This window comes from Tinamus guttatus, unplaced genomic scaffold (genome assembly GCF_059628265.1).
Source record: "Tinamus guttatus ecotype Peru unplaced genomic scaffold, ASM5962826v1 Tinamus_guttatus_pri_ptg000692l, whole genome shotgun sequence".
Classification (NCBI taxonomy): Eukaryota; Metazoa; Chordata; class Aves; order Tinamiformes; family Tinamidae; genus Tinamus; species Tinamus guttatus.
In genome coordinates, this window is record NW_028289226.1 from 50,150 (window position 1) to 65,306 (window position 15,157).

Genomic DNA, 15,157 nt, shown 5'->3' on the forward strand with positions numbered 1-15,157 from the left:
CTCTAGAAGCTCCACAACCCTCTTGTACTGGGGAGCCCAGGACTGCACACAGTACTCCAGGTGCGGCCTCACCAGAGCTGAGCAGAGGGGCAGGATCCCCTCCCTCGACCTGCTGGCAACACTCCTCCTCATGCAGGCCAGGATCCCAGTGGGAATTGGTCTTCCACACTGCTGCCTCATGGTTCACTTGTTGTCAACCAGGACTCCCAAATCCCTCTCCATGGAGCGGCAGGTCAATCTGTCCTGGTGCCTGGGGTTATTCTTTCGCATATACAGGACCCTGCACTTGTCCCTGTTGAACCTCATGAGGTTCCTCTCTGCCCAGCTCTCCATCCTGTCTAGGTCCCCCTGAATGGCAGCACAGCCCCCTGGTGTGCCAGCCACCCTGCCCGGATTCGATACAGCACTCTGCAAATCTGGGAGTGACACCTTTTCACAGTTAACTCCCTACACAAGGGAAAGCTGCAACTCAGATGTGAATAACAATATTGATCTGTAGTGAGTTATAGATGACTGCAGAGAATCTGGTACTGAAAAGAAATGAAGGAAAGCAAGTAACATAATGTGACTGGGATTAATTTATCATCAGACAGAGTCACACAGTTAACATTTACTCTAAAACACTTCTGAAATTAAACATTTGAAAATATGTCACTTAAGAATCTTAAGAAAGTAATCTCGTTCTTCACTGCACAAATGTTGTGGCTTGATCTTTTCTGCTGTCATAATAGAGACATCTCTATATTAGGAGCTTGTTTGGTGGAATTACATCTCTGTTTTCTCATGTGGAAAAATGGCTGGTGTAAAACCTGCATCCCTGCTGTGTTCCTTCCATACCAAATGGTTCTGTCTCCTCTTTTGCCCCCAGATGACTATTATCAAGCTGGATATCCCTGGTACAGAGCTTGCCTATGCAACTCCAGTGGTGACTCACATGATTTCCTAACATGTATCTTGTTGCCAACATCTGCTTCCTTGTTTAGCTAATTTTATCTTTAATGCTCAGGTCTTCAAAATATAACAGGACTAAACCACAAAACCTTTCTGAAGATGAGCAAACTTTCCCATCTGAATTTACAGCCATTTAGCTCTACCTTAATGGCAGGATTAAATGCTACCAGCTTCCATTAAAGGATAAGCTAATATCCAATCTTCAACCTCCAGGCAAATCCTCCAAAATCCTTCTAAAGTATTTCATCACAAATAACTTGAGGGAATTTCATGTTTCTCAGTGGTATCCCAGATGCTGACATCTCTGAAAACCTCACCTGTTTCTGTAAAAGAGACAATACTGTTCGAGTATAAACAATCTTAAATATTGTGAATTTAACAGGACGCAGTTTGAGTGAAAACTGTGTCTTAAAATAATTCATGCCTTTTGTGGTTTCTCTAAGATATATAATTATTTTATTAAATTATCTTCACTTTTACAACGCATACTTCCTATTTATCCTCTAAAATGTCTACTAAGATGGAGAATAAAACTGGACTGATCGGTTTTGGTTTTGGAAGTCCATTATCAATTACCAACACAGTATCAATATACTTAAATTGCAAACAATTCTGGTGGTGGCATTTAAATCAAAAAAAAAAAAACAGTTAAAAATTATAATTTTAAAAATGGTGCTGGGAGCATTTTTCATAATACCTGAGTTTGCAACATTTTTTAATAATAGAATCAATATTTTATGCCCACATTATACAACCACATTACACTCTGAAACTGGAACTATTTAGGGGGAGCAATATTTTTTACAAGAATGATTAATGACCTGAGAAGAAAAACCTGACACAGTTACACTTCTCACACATCAGGCAAATATATAGAACAGATCAGCATGTTTTGTCCAAAGGTGGGAAAGCGTCTTAGTGACTCCCAACTGTCTGTAAATATATTGTACTTAAGAAACACACGGTGCTCCAAGCTTGTAGATAATGTAATATCCCTACTCATTATATAAATTCCATCATTATGGAGAGTGCAAGTCAAGTTAAGACCTGATTTTGATGTGTTCTCTTTGAGGTAGAGCCATTCTTTGGTAGCAATGTTGTAAGACTGCACAGTTAACACATCCTCACTTTGGCTGGATTTTTGGTTTGGTCCAAGTTCATGAATACAGCCCCCTACTAGGTATATAGTTTCTTCAACAGAGAGCATCTGTTGCTTTCGAACATGGACATCACACAGTTCAAAGTTGGTCCAGGAATCAGAAGTGGGACAGTACTGCAAAATGTTCATATTCCTGTCTGAAACAAAGGAGAAATATTTATAAATAAATACAAATATTAGAATGTACTCATGGGGGAGGATTCTTCCTCCTTGAATATCATATGAGCAGGTATTACAGACTGCCAACATGTCACTCCACAGCACAACTGTGTAGCAGAACACGGAAGAAATTTGGATTATTGAGAACTGTAAGTGTTTCCCCTTGACAGTAAAGACTGAAAATTGCTTTTCACTGTAGAGGGAAACATTACGCTGCTTCTGGCGCTTTTATTACAAGATGCAAATGGTCTAGGAGTGTGGATTTTAGCTGAAAAATCTGCTAGCTTACTCTTGTCTTTGATTGATACTTAAGAACTTCTTATGAAAAAGGAAAGGGAGAGCACTCCACCAGTGATCACAGATGAATTAAATTATCACAAACACCGTATGTTTCATTAATGGTTGCCAGGTGATGATTTATCATTCCATCTTTAACTAAATACATTGCATTTCACTCCACAAATCAAAGTTTTATGTATTAAAATTCATAAAGCTTGTTACATATCAGCAAGTGGTGTGGATGACCTCAGGGCACATTTTCAGTACCTCGTAAAGACAGAAATACACACGTTGTTAAAATCCTTTAAAAACCCAGAACACCATACTCCAGCATCAGAGAGAGGATAGAAAAAGGCTGAGTCCCTATCAATAATCTAGTCACAGCTCAGTTGATCCATCTTTTTATCATACTGCTATTCTATGAAACTTTTACAATACCTCCCTGATTATGGTGTAGAGGAGGCCCTAGCTATGTCCTGTATTAAGGCTTCACTAAATTAGCACAGATTGAACAGGGCCCAAGTTAGCTAGTAAATTCAGCTTTAATCTCTGGAGACTCAAATTTAAATCCAAGCTCAAATGACAAGCGATAATGTGATTGCAGACTCCAGCTTGGTGTTATAATAAAACCTGTTTCTTATTACAAGTTTTCTCTCTATGACTAACTCCAGATGAGACCACAAGTGGAACAGCAGATGGTGATATACTGGCAAAGTTATGTAAGGGCACAGGCACAAATAGTCTCATACATGTATCAGGTTTGTCATGAACGTAGTGCACTAGCAGCATGGTTGGGATGCTGCTGCTATAACATTTGCACAGACACTGATGACTATTAGTCATTGCTTATTATTTTGTACTGTCTGCCTTAGTACGTAATTCTCATTAAACAGAGGAAATAGAAGAAGAAAAAAAGGCATGGTAATGCTCTACAAGACTGCTGATCAAAACTTTACATATGGAGAACCTCTTTATTTAAACAATGTATTCTCTGACCCATTATGGGGGGAAAACACTATATTTCCTCCAGCTAATTTTCTATGTTTGTCTATAACAGACAGACTTGTCTATCTTCCCAGGAAAAAAAAAATGGTGCTATGGTTTGAGATGTTTAATATGAAATGGAAGTTTATTGTGACATGGCCCTAGTTTTCTGACTCCAGAGCCTGGGTCTTTTATTTCCATAAAATAAAGAAAAGCTAATAAAAAACAAAAATTGAGCTTTTATTGCTCAGGATAGATGTTGTTGGTTCACAACTAAAATCCTAGTCTTTATTCAAGAATGATCATTATAATTTACAGTGGAAAATTTCAGATCCTATTATCTTTCAAAAAAGTGCAGTCTCAGAAGAAAGATGTACCTACATTAAAAGAAAAATAAATCCATAAAGCCGAATGAAGTCTTGCTTGATGAATGATTTGCTGAGGCACACATAGAAACACTACGTAAAAATACATATAAACTGCTGCATTTGTTTTATTTAGTGAATAGAACAAAACAGCATATGAGGCTCATTGTGTCCCAGCTAGTTAGACGTGATTTAACACTTTCCAATGTCTATGTGACCTGGAATCTGAATCACGAATGTAACTTCAGTAATTCTTGTTTCCAAGTCTGATTGTTGTCCTGAAGCCAAAGTGTCACAGAAAAACGGATTCTAGGCCTTGATTCAGGTAAAGATCTTTATTTATAAAACTAACAGGCCTGAATGCTGTTGTTAGTTGACTTGAACTTAAATATAAGCCTAAATGTGCTTGTTTTTAATCTGCTGTTTATGCTTTTATACTGTTTTACTATTCCATTTCCATTAAACACAAGCTTTTAGAAAAAGATCTCTTGTGAAAGGACCCCAAAAGTCAATGTCAATCCTGTAAGATGTGGTAAAGCCAAGATAACTTGTTGACTCTCCTTCAACTGAAAGTACATGTAAAAAGTACTAGATAAGGAGCTTGACACACAGAAGTCCTGACAGCACATACTTTGTTACTGAACTTTAATTTAAGGGATTAGCACCAGCTTCAGCAGCATGCTCATCTTCCTATCCATAACAGCAGGAGGAGGCAAGCTGAAGAAAGAACAGGACAAGCACCAGCAAGACGACTTGCAAAGTTGAGGGAAAGTGAAAAGAACAGCTGACACTCTCATACTCCTGCAGTACCCTTAAACAAATCAGTTTTTCCTTCTTATCTATTCTCTCTCTGTAGAAAAAAAGCGACAAAAAATAATTCCAGTGTCTAGAAGCAATGAGTCTTCCTGGCATTCTGTGTTTCAGTCTCCCCTCTTCCCTTGTTTTTAAAGATGTTTCCCTTCAGACTTCACAGCAAGTGTCTGTGCTGGACACCCTTCAGTCCTAGTCTAGCTGAACACGTAGGACGCCAGGGAGCACAATTCACGCGATAGGTCCTTTAGTGGGGATGATAAGAAGATCAGGACTCAAGAGCACATTGCAGTGTTGTCCTCTGTGTGGAGACAGGCACTCTGGTATCTTTTGCTTACTTTGGGGAGGTCATCAGGTTCTGGGGCAGAACAGGACGCTTCTGAAGGTCATCATTACCACAACGACCCCAAGTGGTCGAAATGTATCTACAAACTCTGACACTTCAAAGGATGGCTTGCTCTAAAGTCAGTTTAGCTTTGTTTGCAGTAGTCACTGCAAAAGTCAAACCATAAATCTTTCCACTTGGAAACACCAAAGTTTTCAAATGATTGTGGTCAAATGAAGTGGGTAAAGAAGGAACTTTAGTTTAGGAAAACCAGGCAAATGCTACACATTTGACTCAGAAAAAAAAAAGACTTGTAGTTCTCAGATAAAAAAAAAGGATATTCCATCCAAAGAAGGCATTAGTTAAGAGATAAACAAATGTATGCTCTTTAATTGGCTTGTTTTTCCGCTGGATTAAAATATTAGTAATAAAAAAAAAAACACCTTCAGGAGGGAGTGCATCTTCAAGTCATTCCTACTTTGTGCTTTGTGGTCCTTTAAGAAAACTGTTCAGAAAAAAGAACTTAAAAATGTTGGTTCCTGATTAAGTTCGTATTCTACTAAGTTATTACAATACTGAAAAAAACTTACCTATAGTAACTTACCAATACTTCACTTCCCGGTGAAGCACTGAAATGCTGTATCAATAGGGTTATAATATACATTCATATTTGAGAAATACTAATGCAGGCAGATATTTTCTTAATTTATTTTCTTCTGCCATTCTAAAACAGGTATTTAAAAAGGTAAACAAAACTACCACAATTTTGTTGAGACCTCTGTTTCTATTTTATTACCAAAATTTAAAAAGAGGAAGGCAAAACTGCATGCCAAAATACTCTAGAAGGCTTATTTCCCTCAGAGGAACAGCATCCCAGATCTACATCGGTCGTATGGTAAACAACAGCCCGAATATTTAGCTTTAAAATACATATACTTGTCATCCGTGACTGGAAACCCTAGCATTAGGTTTGGAAAATAACAACCTGATGCCTGTATTGCAGGGCAACCTTTTTATTTAGTTTGCCAATTATTTTAAGAGAGTGATTTATTTTTACTTATTGCAAGGAGTACTTACACAGCTTTCTACATCAATTTAAAAGGTTTCCTAAAAAGGAAAACAATCTGCATCGTAGAAGCAATCAAGCTGAAAAGAACGGGGAAGCTTTGTACCTCGTGTCGTGTATCCTCCAATAACATAGATCTTGCCCTTGCACTCGCAAGCCGAGAATTCTGCAAGAGGGTTTGGCATGGATGCCACGAAATTCCACCAGTCGTTTTCTGGGTTGTAACACTCCACATTGGAAAGGGATTGACCACCAATGGCATAGAGCTTTCCGTTTACAGCTAAAAGCTTAAAATTGGACCTGAAACATACAGATTATAGCATTGAAATAGATTAAATAGAATTACAGAAAAACACAGGAAAAGGTTCTTTTGAAACAGGCTTCAGCATTTTCATCATCACATTCAACTTATTCTATCGCTTTGTGTATGTCAGCACCTGAACTGTTCAGGGCATGTCCAAGATACACTGCAACTCAATGTAATGATGTCTGTGTCCACAGAATGTACTGGCGACATTCTGAAAGTTAACAATGTTGAAATTGAGTAATATTTTATTTTGGATTTCTATCTATCAGAATCTCATCTGCAACTGTTAACTGATGTGTTCAATGGATATCTAATTTTTAGTAAAGTTCCTTTTAGTAAAGTGCTTTGAGGACAGTAGATAGAAATGTATTTATATATACACACATAGAGTCAAGAATATTGTTTTAGTTAAAATTTGGGGAATTTCAAACAAGACTTGGTGACTGTCTATGAATGTGCACCAGTCTTAATTGTCAGGATTAGTCTCTTTAATAACCTTAACAAACAGAAATTTAATGCAGTGCATGTTGAATCATATTCTGCAAAGACGAGAAAAAAAGAAACTCTTGTGCCTTATCCTGCATTAACTTAAACTACTAAATACAGCTTCCAGCCCACTGAAGCAAGATATATTTGTAAATGAACGCCCCCCTCCCACCTCCATAGCTGAACAAAATACATTCAGTTTCATTGGCAATGTCTAGAGTTTTTTTTTTTTTTAGTCTGTTCCATTACTCTGTAGTACTTCACACATAACAAAAAGGTAGTTCACATGTAACAAAAGGCAGCTTTCTAATTACTGAAGCATAAGAAATCTAACATCTTGTACTTTTAAGATAAAAGAGGAAAAGAAAATTCCAGGGCAAACACAGAAATGTCTCAAAAGAGATCTGGGAAGTGAGGGGAAAATGAGATCCATGAACATGAGGATTAACTTATAGGATTTGTAGGATCAAACTGAAGGGACTGAAATTGGTAGGCTTGCATACATCTATCTTTCCAGCTACAGAAGATCTGCCTTTCCTTTCTTCAGAAAGAATCTTAGTTACAAGTAAGGGTAGCTCATTGCCTAGTAGGACCGTTCCTCTCCTACTGTTCATTTCAAGCCAAATCCTTGAAATTTTACCAAGCATTCAATTGACTGAACGTATGAAAGTCATTGCAACAGATAAGAACGAAGCCAACTGAGGCACTGCATTATGCCTGTAAAACTGAAGTGATGCTATAGACATCTAAGCAGTAAAGTGAATTTCACTCTGCATAGATCCAAGGTTCAAAAATTACCGTTTAACTACTTTTGCAGGGCTTTGTCTGGACAAAATGAACCTTGCCTAGCAGCAGACTGCCCTGCAATTTCTTTCTATTAAATATATTTGGAAAAAGAATTTGTTTCCAGATGGAATCATTTTGTTCTTGTCATCTTGATGTAGCTTTGGAAACTAAAATGCTCCTTTGAAGGAATTAATTGCTTTTCATTCATTTTTTTGCTGACATTTATGATTAGGTCACTCTCCTCTCTACAGCAATTATGTTTTCCATCTTAGAGAATCCAGAATAACATGGCAATCAATAGTGGGTACGAAGTGAGAATAATTACCTGCAAAAGCATTATGATTTTCAAAGCAATGTACTTTTCCTACAAACTATAATGAAGGAAAAAAAAATCTATAAAAAAACAGATGGAGAAAAAATGCAAAATATAAATATATGCATTTTCTAACTAATCTTTTAAAATCAAAAATATGTTAGAAAGCCTGTAACTCCATGTCTGTGCTATGATGGAGATGATACAGAATCTGGGGCTTATAAGATTAGCTCACTTGCAAACAGGTAAATGTTCATTATTCCCAAGATCTTCAAGACAAAAGCTCTGCCACAGAGGACACAATTTCACAAGACAAACACAGAAGAAATCTGGTCTACTAACTCACACTTGCTTCTCTAGTCCCCAGTTAATCTTAGTCTCATACTGTTATCATCATGGAAGTCATTAATACCATTTTTGCCTGGCAGCACTCATATCACAGAGTAACTTCTTGCAAGCACAGGGAAAACAATGTGTTGAAAGACACAACTTTCAACTTTTGGCAAAACTTCCAACTATTCTGGAAGGCCAGATGCATTTGTATCATTCGGTTGAGTAATCTAACCACTTTCAACACTGGTTAAAATAGATGATACTTGGTGCACACATCTCTGACTTCTGGAATGTATTAACTACTAGGTTCAGTTTACTTAAAGGTAGCTATAAGTTGCCATTAGTGCACTTTATATGAGCAGACGGGACAACCGCTCAAAGCTATCATGAAAACCCTCTCCCACTGTCACTTCCATGCACGTAACAGTAGGTATTTATATGGAAAACAGACATTAGGAAATACTTAGTGTATTAGTACACTCTTTTAATGTGTTATAGCAGCTGGAAACAAGGAAAGCAAACATGGAGCAATGAGCCAGCTCTCCACAACTAGCAAGTGTTCCATGGATCGCAGCTTGGAAATAACTGGACGTAGTCGAGTTCAACTGTGATACAACTCCACTCACACCAGTGAGTTACCTAAACCTGGCGGAAGATAATTGTTTTCCAAAATGCCAGGCCTAGTGTGTATCCTTCTTGCTGGGGCAAGAAGCTTACCTGAAATTTGTCCTCTGAGGTCCCTCACTTCCTCTGAAAGGAAGCCAAGGAACACAAGCAAAAAGATATGAAAAAAAAAAATGCAAATAGTTCAAACGGGCTGGACAAACAGAAGACCAAGACTGCCAGGATAACCTGCCCTATAGCTGGGGAAGAAGGGTACTGAAACGTTTCCTTAGGAAAAGAGTGAGTGGCATGAGTTTACAGTCTGATATGATCACTAAATCTGCGTAAGCTCAACAAATTGTGAAAACTGCCCAGAATTACCACAGTGAAAATCAATAAAGGCAAATGCAAAGTATTACACATAGGAGGGAGGAAAAATCTAATAGACAAGTAAAAAAGGACTGGGGGTCAGAGCACATAACTGAAAACAAGATAGCATGCCGTATCTCTCAAAGAAAACGCATGTTGTTCTGGGCTGCATTAACAGACATGATATATATGTAAGAGATGATAATAAAAGTGATTATAAAGAGGACAGCAAGCATTCTGCTAGTCCACTGACAGATATCAAAAAAAGAGAAAAAGTTAAGAAAAGAAAGTTAAAAAGAAAAAAAGGTAAGATTACAAAAAAAGTTAAGATTAGATATTAAAGAGGATTTTCTGACCAAAATGAGAGCTAAGCATGGAAACATTTTTATGTGGAAGGAAAGAGGCTGGAACCTGCAGCACTGGAGGGTTTCAAGAACAAGTCTGACATATATTTGCAAGGTGGGCTTGACCCTGCCAGAGAGCAGGAAGGTTTAGCAAGAAGAGCAAGATCCTGTGGGTCCTTCCTGCCCACTAATTCATATTTTAACCTAAAATTTCCCCACATATCTTATGATTTCTTTCTTCTAGAGTCAAAGCATTTACAGAAAATGTGAAAATCATGGAAATACAGTTATGAAGGCAATTCAAAAGCATTTCACATTTCTTGTATGGAGGTATTTTTTACTGCCCTTATCTGAGTCTGCAAGACACACTGCAAACAAGTTTGGGCAGAGTGTGTGATGCATTTGTGAGAAATGTGACAAATATTTCTAATCTGAAAATCCTTGTAAAGTCTTTTTCCCTCTCCCAACACAGAATAATTCCGAATGGGGACAAAATTAAAAAAAAAAAAAAAAAAAAAAAGTGGGGAAAGAGTTGTTTTCCTAAACCAGTACCATTCTCTAGGAATATCTCCTCTTATGCTCCTGCAGAAATCCTCAGAGTGGCAGCAGTTCAGGCACAGATTGCTCACAAAAATCTTGTTCCATGTGCATGTGTAGAATCCCAGCCAGGGGCTTACAAGCACGGAATATTTACCTATCATGAATATTCTGAGGGAAAATAAAAATGGAACATACAGCCGAAATGGGCACAGGCAGTAAAAATCCTGCAAGTACATTATTTTTGAATGGTAAATTTCTAGTGACAGCATCAATATAAATAAAACTGTGGAAAGGCATTCAAGTATATTACTGGAACAGTCCTCAAAGCTCCCTGTATTCTTCCTGTCCCCAAAGACTGGTGTGGGTCAACTTTTACATGAAGTTTCTTCCTCAAAAAAAGACCAAGTAGTTCTACGAAGTACAGCAGCATGGCAAGTACAACAGCACCTTTTAAATGAAAAGATCACGGATCTAGAAACTATTTGTAACCAGCACCAGATTTAGCTTTGGAAGATGACAAGTTTCAAGACCATTGCAAACATCCTATACAACCTTAAGCAAACTGTTTTATCAACCTTGTGCATGCATAAACAGGGTAATAATATATTACTAATAATAATTAGAGGTAGTAAGTAATAAGTTTTCTTAAGCTTACAGGAGCTTAAGAATTTCAGCAGTTTATTACTGCTGCTTATCACAGCAGTAATATATGGGAGTTACTTATTGTGGACAAATTTGAAAGTATTGTCGTAAGAACTCTATACTTAGAAAGAAAATACTAACTATAACATGAATTAGAATGACTGCAAAGTATTGAGTATCCATCTGACGGCTCTTGTCTCCCATCTAAAAGTATGATCTTCATCTTTGCATGTGCAGAGAATCCCAAAAATCTGGTGATCTACATGATAATAATGCAAATAATTAAAGAAACAAATATTAAAGGGTTTTCTTAAGGGCAAATAATATCTTATATTAAATGCAACAATATTTCCATAATTCATCAACCTTCTCTCCTGGCAAATGCATCTGTTCACATGGGCAGAACGTACATACTGTTAAAAAGTCACCTAAAAATCAAACGTCACATAAAAAGCTTCATTTGGGGGCTAGAACTCTGCCTCAATGTACATAAAAATTGATCCATGGGATCACATGTGGGATGACAGAAATTCTTTCGACAGTGTTGCATAACTGTTTCCCAAGCAGCACTGTCCTACTTATCTGAAAGCCGCAACAAATTAAAAATATAATGCTAAGCAAACTGCTGCTCCAACTGCAGCACATCCACAACTGGCTGGTGTAAGTGCTGCTCCTGTTGAAGATAAACCCCATGATTCTTAAAATCTACTTGCTGTTGGCTCCTAAAGCAAACGCCATACCTGCAAAATGTTAAAAAGGTCAATCTTGCATCAAGAACACAGAAAAGCTATTTCAAATAGAAAAAGAATCATCACATATAATATCTTACTTGCTATGCACATTATGCAAACCAATGCCTACATCTTGCAATTTGACCCACATTCCAGTATTTGTTTACATAGGAGTCACTGTGTGGACTGACCCCTTCAGTCACTTTCACTACAGCTAATGTGCTCTCAGTCATGCTCATGCAATCAAGACTGCAAGCTCAAGGCCTAATAAAATGCTCAGTTCTCAAAGCCACCTCAGTCTGGGTCTGGTGGGTCTGGCAAAAGGCATTTACACTGTATAAGAAAGTACTTAAAAAAAAATCTAAATACTCATTTCGCAACAGACTTTCTTTAAAACTCTTCTAACAATCAGAGAGACACTGTTTCTCATCAATTCCAATGACTGATTACAGATGCAGTAATTCTAGTTAAATTCTCAAAACAGTACATGAAATGGAAAAAAAAAAAGGTCAACTCCCTGATTTTAGGTTGCAAGCTCACTGGAAAGAGACTGCAGTTTACCGCACAGATAAAAAGTGCACATGCTTTACACTGTGACTAGGGGGTCTCTGCTGCTGGTAAACATTAAATTTACTGATGGAAAAGAGACTTTCCATTTAATAGTCAATTCCGGCAATCCTTTTCTGTTCCAATTCTGAGTCAGATTGAGATGATAAAAGTTTTAAACACTGTTTTGAGTAAAATTGAACCAATGAGAAACCATCCTGGATGAATAGAAACATTTTGTTCAATGAAGTAAAGGTTTCATTTTGATAATCCCATAATAAGTTGATTTAGGTAGTGCAATCCAGAACACCTTGGACAAGGTGTATCGGAATCTGTTCTTGGTGTTCCTTGCTCTCTGTCATTCTTTCAAATATAAACTACAACAAACGATTGTGAATATTATTTAGAATACAAATGTCGAACAATTTAAAAATATATAGGAAGAAATTTTCTCACAATCTTTTTTCTGACTTTTTTTTGGTGACTATTGCATTGAAACACAGGCCTACAGGATATCAGGTTTTTGTGAAGTTTTAAAGTTATAAGCCAATGAAGAATGCTCCAATTAAAGTTTCTCCACCTTTCTCTAGCCTTGATAATGTTACACTTCTACCAAGAACAGTAAACTTTGTCATCTACGTACAAGAATCAAAACGCACCGAACAAACAAACAAACAACAAAAAAACTAAAAGGCGGATTTTATCCTTACTTTCTGTCTTTGTTATCTTAATATGCGCTTATATTCCTAGCTCAGGCAGTTTTTTGGAAATCGGCTTCACACACCTCCTAGCTTGTATGCTACAGCTTTGAAAGTGGGAGCCCACCACCACGCTAAGTGAACAGTTATAGATAATGGAGGGCAATGAGGTCAAGTCCTACTCAGCTGGCGCCTTGCTCGCACTCTTCACAGCCGAGGCCTTACTCACCAGCGTCACACACCAGAAGCCCATCCTCCTTACTTGCTGTGCCTTGCAAGCTGCCACAGCAAGTACCTGTGCCAGGCACAGGTCACTAAGAAGGAGGGTGGTTGCAGTTTTGCACTGCTGGATGACTGTTATCGGCAAGGTCTACGTCTGCCAGGCCTACCCAGTGGCACGCTGCCAAAATATATAGCCAAGCCCTGCAGTCCTTCCCATCGCATGATGCAACACACTCTGGTGACTCATGGTCCAGCCAGAGGCCTGAATCACATCTTGCAACACTGCATCCAGTCAACACCACGTGACTCAAGAAGTTGTTTTTTGACAATATGCATGGACACATGCGTTTCAGGGAGCACAGGTTACCTCTTCTGGTTCATTGAAGCCAGTTGACTCCACTCATTTCGGCAAGGGTTGTAACAGTGGGCAGCGGAGATCTCCTGGCTGGTGATCCGGTAACCCCCGACAATGAACAGGTAGTTGTCCAGCATCGCGGACCCATAGCCTCGGACGTTCACCAGATCAGGGGGCATGTTGTTGGCCAGGGGCAGCCACCTCTGGGCCTCCTCATCATACCTCAGCATTGACCAGGGAGCTTCCACCTGTGGGTGACAGCCAGGAGGCTGGCCGAGGGAGGAGGCACCCATGAAGTCCCCGATGGCCACAAGGGTGGCAGTGCCCTTCATCCGCCTCTCCTTCAAGTGTTGCTGAAGAGCATGGGGCAGAAGGAGATGTGGCCGAGCATCAGGCCTCCTCAGCACCTGATGGTAATGGGCAGCCATGAAGTCTAGACAGGCATCGTGCAAGTCCTGGAGACCGTAGACCTGAGCCAGGCGGTGCAGCTCCAAGCAATTGCCCAGCTTCACCTGAGAGAGAAGCAGGCGGAGCAAGGGGGTGACCTGCAGGTAGGAAGCGGCCTCCACCAGTTCCTCCAGCAAGGGAGGCTCCTCATCGCTCTCCTCCTCCTGCTCCAGCCTGGCCAGGCAGGAGGTGTTGATGAAGTCCAGCACCAGCTCCAGGCCCAGGGCACTGAGCCCCCCGCGCAGCAGCTGCTCCTCCTGGCCTTGCCCTGCCTCCCGCATGCCCGAGCGGTACAGGGCACGGAAGTAGTCGCTCTGCTCGATGAGTTTCCTCTTGCACACCGGGTAGCACTTGTCCCCCAGCCGGATCTGCACCACCTCCTCCCCCGCGCCGGCCCCGTCCCCTTCCCCCTCCTCTTCTTCCTCCTGCCGCCGCCGCTCCGCCAGGGACATGGCTCTCCCCCTCCCCTGCCCTGCCTGCAGCGCGGGCCGCCGCTGCCGGCCGCAGGCTCCTCCTCTGGCCGGGCCCGCGGGCGCGGGCGGAGCCGCGCAGCGCCGGGGGGAGGCGGCGGCCGGGCCCGCGGCGCTCCCGGCCCCGGGGGGAGCGCGCGGGCGGGGAGGCGCCTCGTCCCAGCGCCGTCCCCGAGAAGGAGAGGAAGGAGAAAAAAAAAAGAAAAGAAAAAGGAAAAAGGCCCTAAAAAGGGAATGTTGAAGCCGACGGTGCCCGGGCCTCTCCAGTCAGCTCTCAACTATGCTGCGGAGCTCAGCCACCCTCTGCCACCTCCTCTGCTGGGGAGGGGTTTGAAAGCTGCCGTGGGTGTCAGCAGGGCCACCAGCGGAAAAGCCAAGCGCTAGGTTTTGCTGGGCAAAAGGAAGGCAGATGTACATCGATTGCCCCTGCCTCCCTGCTCATACTGCCCCAAAATGGACTGGGATTGCCATACATGCTGGCGGTAGCCTCTTGCCATAAATGTACTTCTGAGTACAGCCAGAGAGGAATATTCTCGAATGCAGAGCGGCAGGAATGGATCCCCTCGCAAGGCTACCACAGCACTAGAATTTAGAAAGTCTAAATAAGATGCATAATTCTGCCATGATATTCTGGGTCCCTTCTGGACAAGTCTCTCAATGTCTCAGTTTCTCATTCGGCACAAAAATATGCTATATTCCTTTCCTCCTACTCTCCCTCTCATATTTCAATTAAGTTCCTGAGTAGGAAATGTATATCATTATTCATCAGAGCATTAAACACAGCTGAGCCTCGATTTGCTTGACATGAACAAGGAAACAAGAAAACAAGAAATTAATAACTGAGCAGCTTGCTGCAGGGATGTAATG

The 15,157-nt window shown here is 40.4% G+C and overlaps 1 protein-coding gene across 1 annotated transcript; it reads right to left on the reverse strand.

Annotated features, from left to right (window-relative positions):
* Positions 1-1,710: 1,710 nt before the first annotated feature.
* LOC104572037 (kelch-like protein 42) lies at positions 1,711-14,272 on the reverse strand. Its single transcript, XM_010219175.2, has 3 exons — positions 13,386-14,272; positions 6,205-6,398; positions 1,711-2,247 (listed from the first exon to the last, which is right to left on the reverse strand). Exons 1-3 carry the CDS (start codon positions 14,270-14,272, stop codon positions 1,805-1,807), a joined length of 1,524 nt encoding a protein of 507 aa, XP_010217477.2. The 3' UTR covers positions 1,711-1,804.
* Between the last annotated feature and the right edge of the window lie 885 nt (positions 14,273-15,157).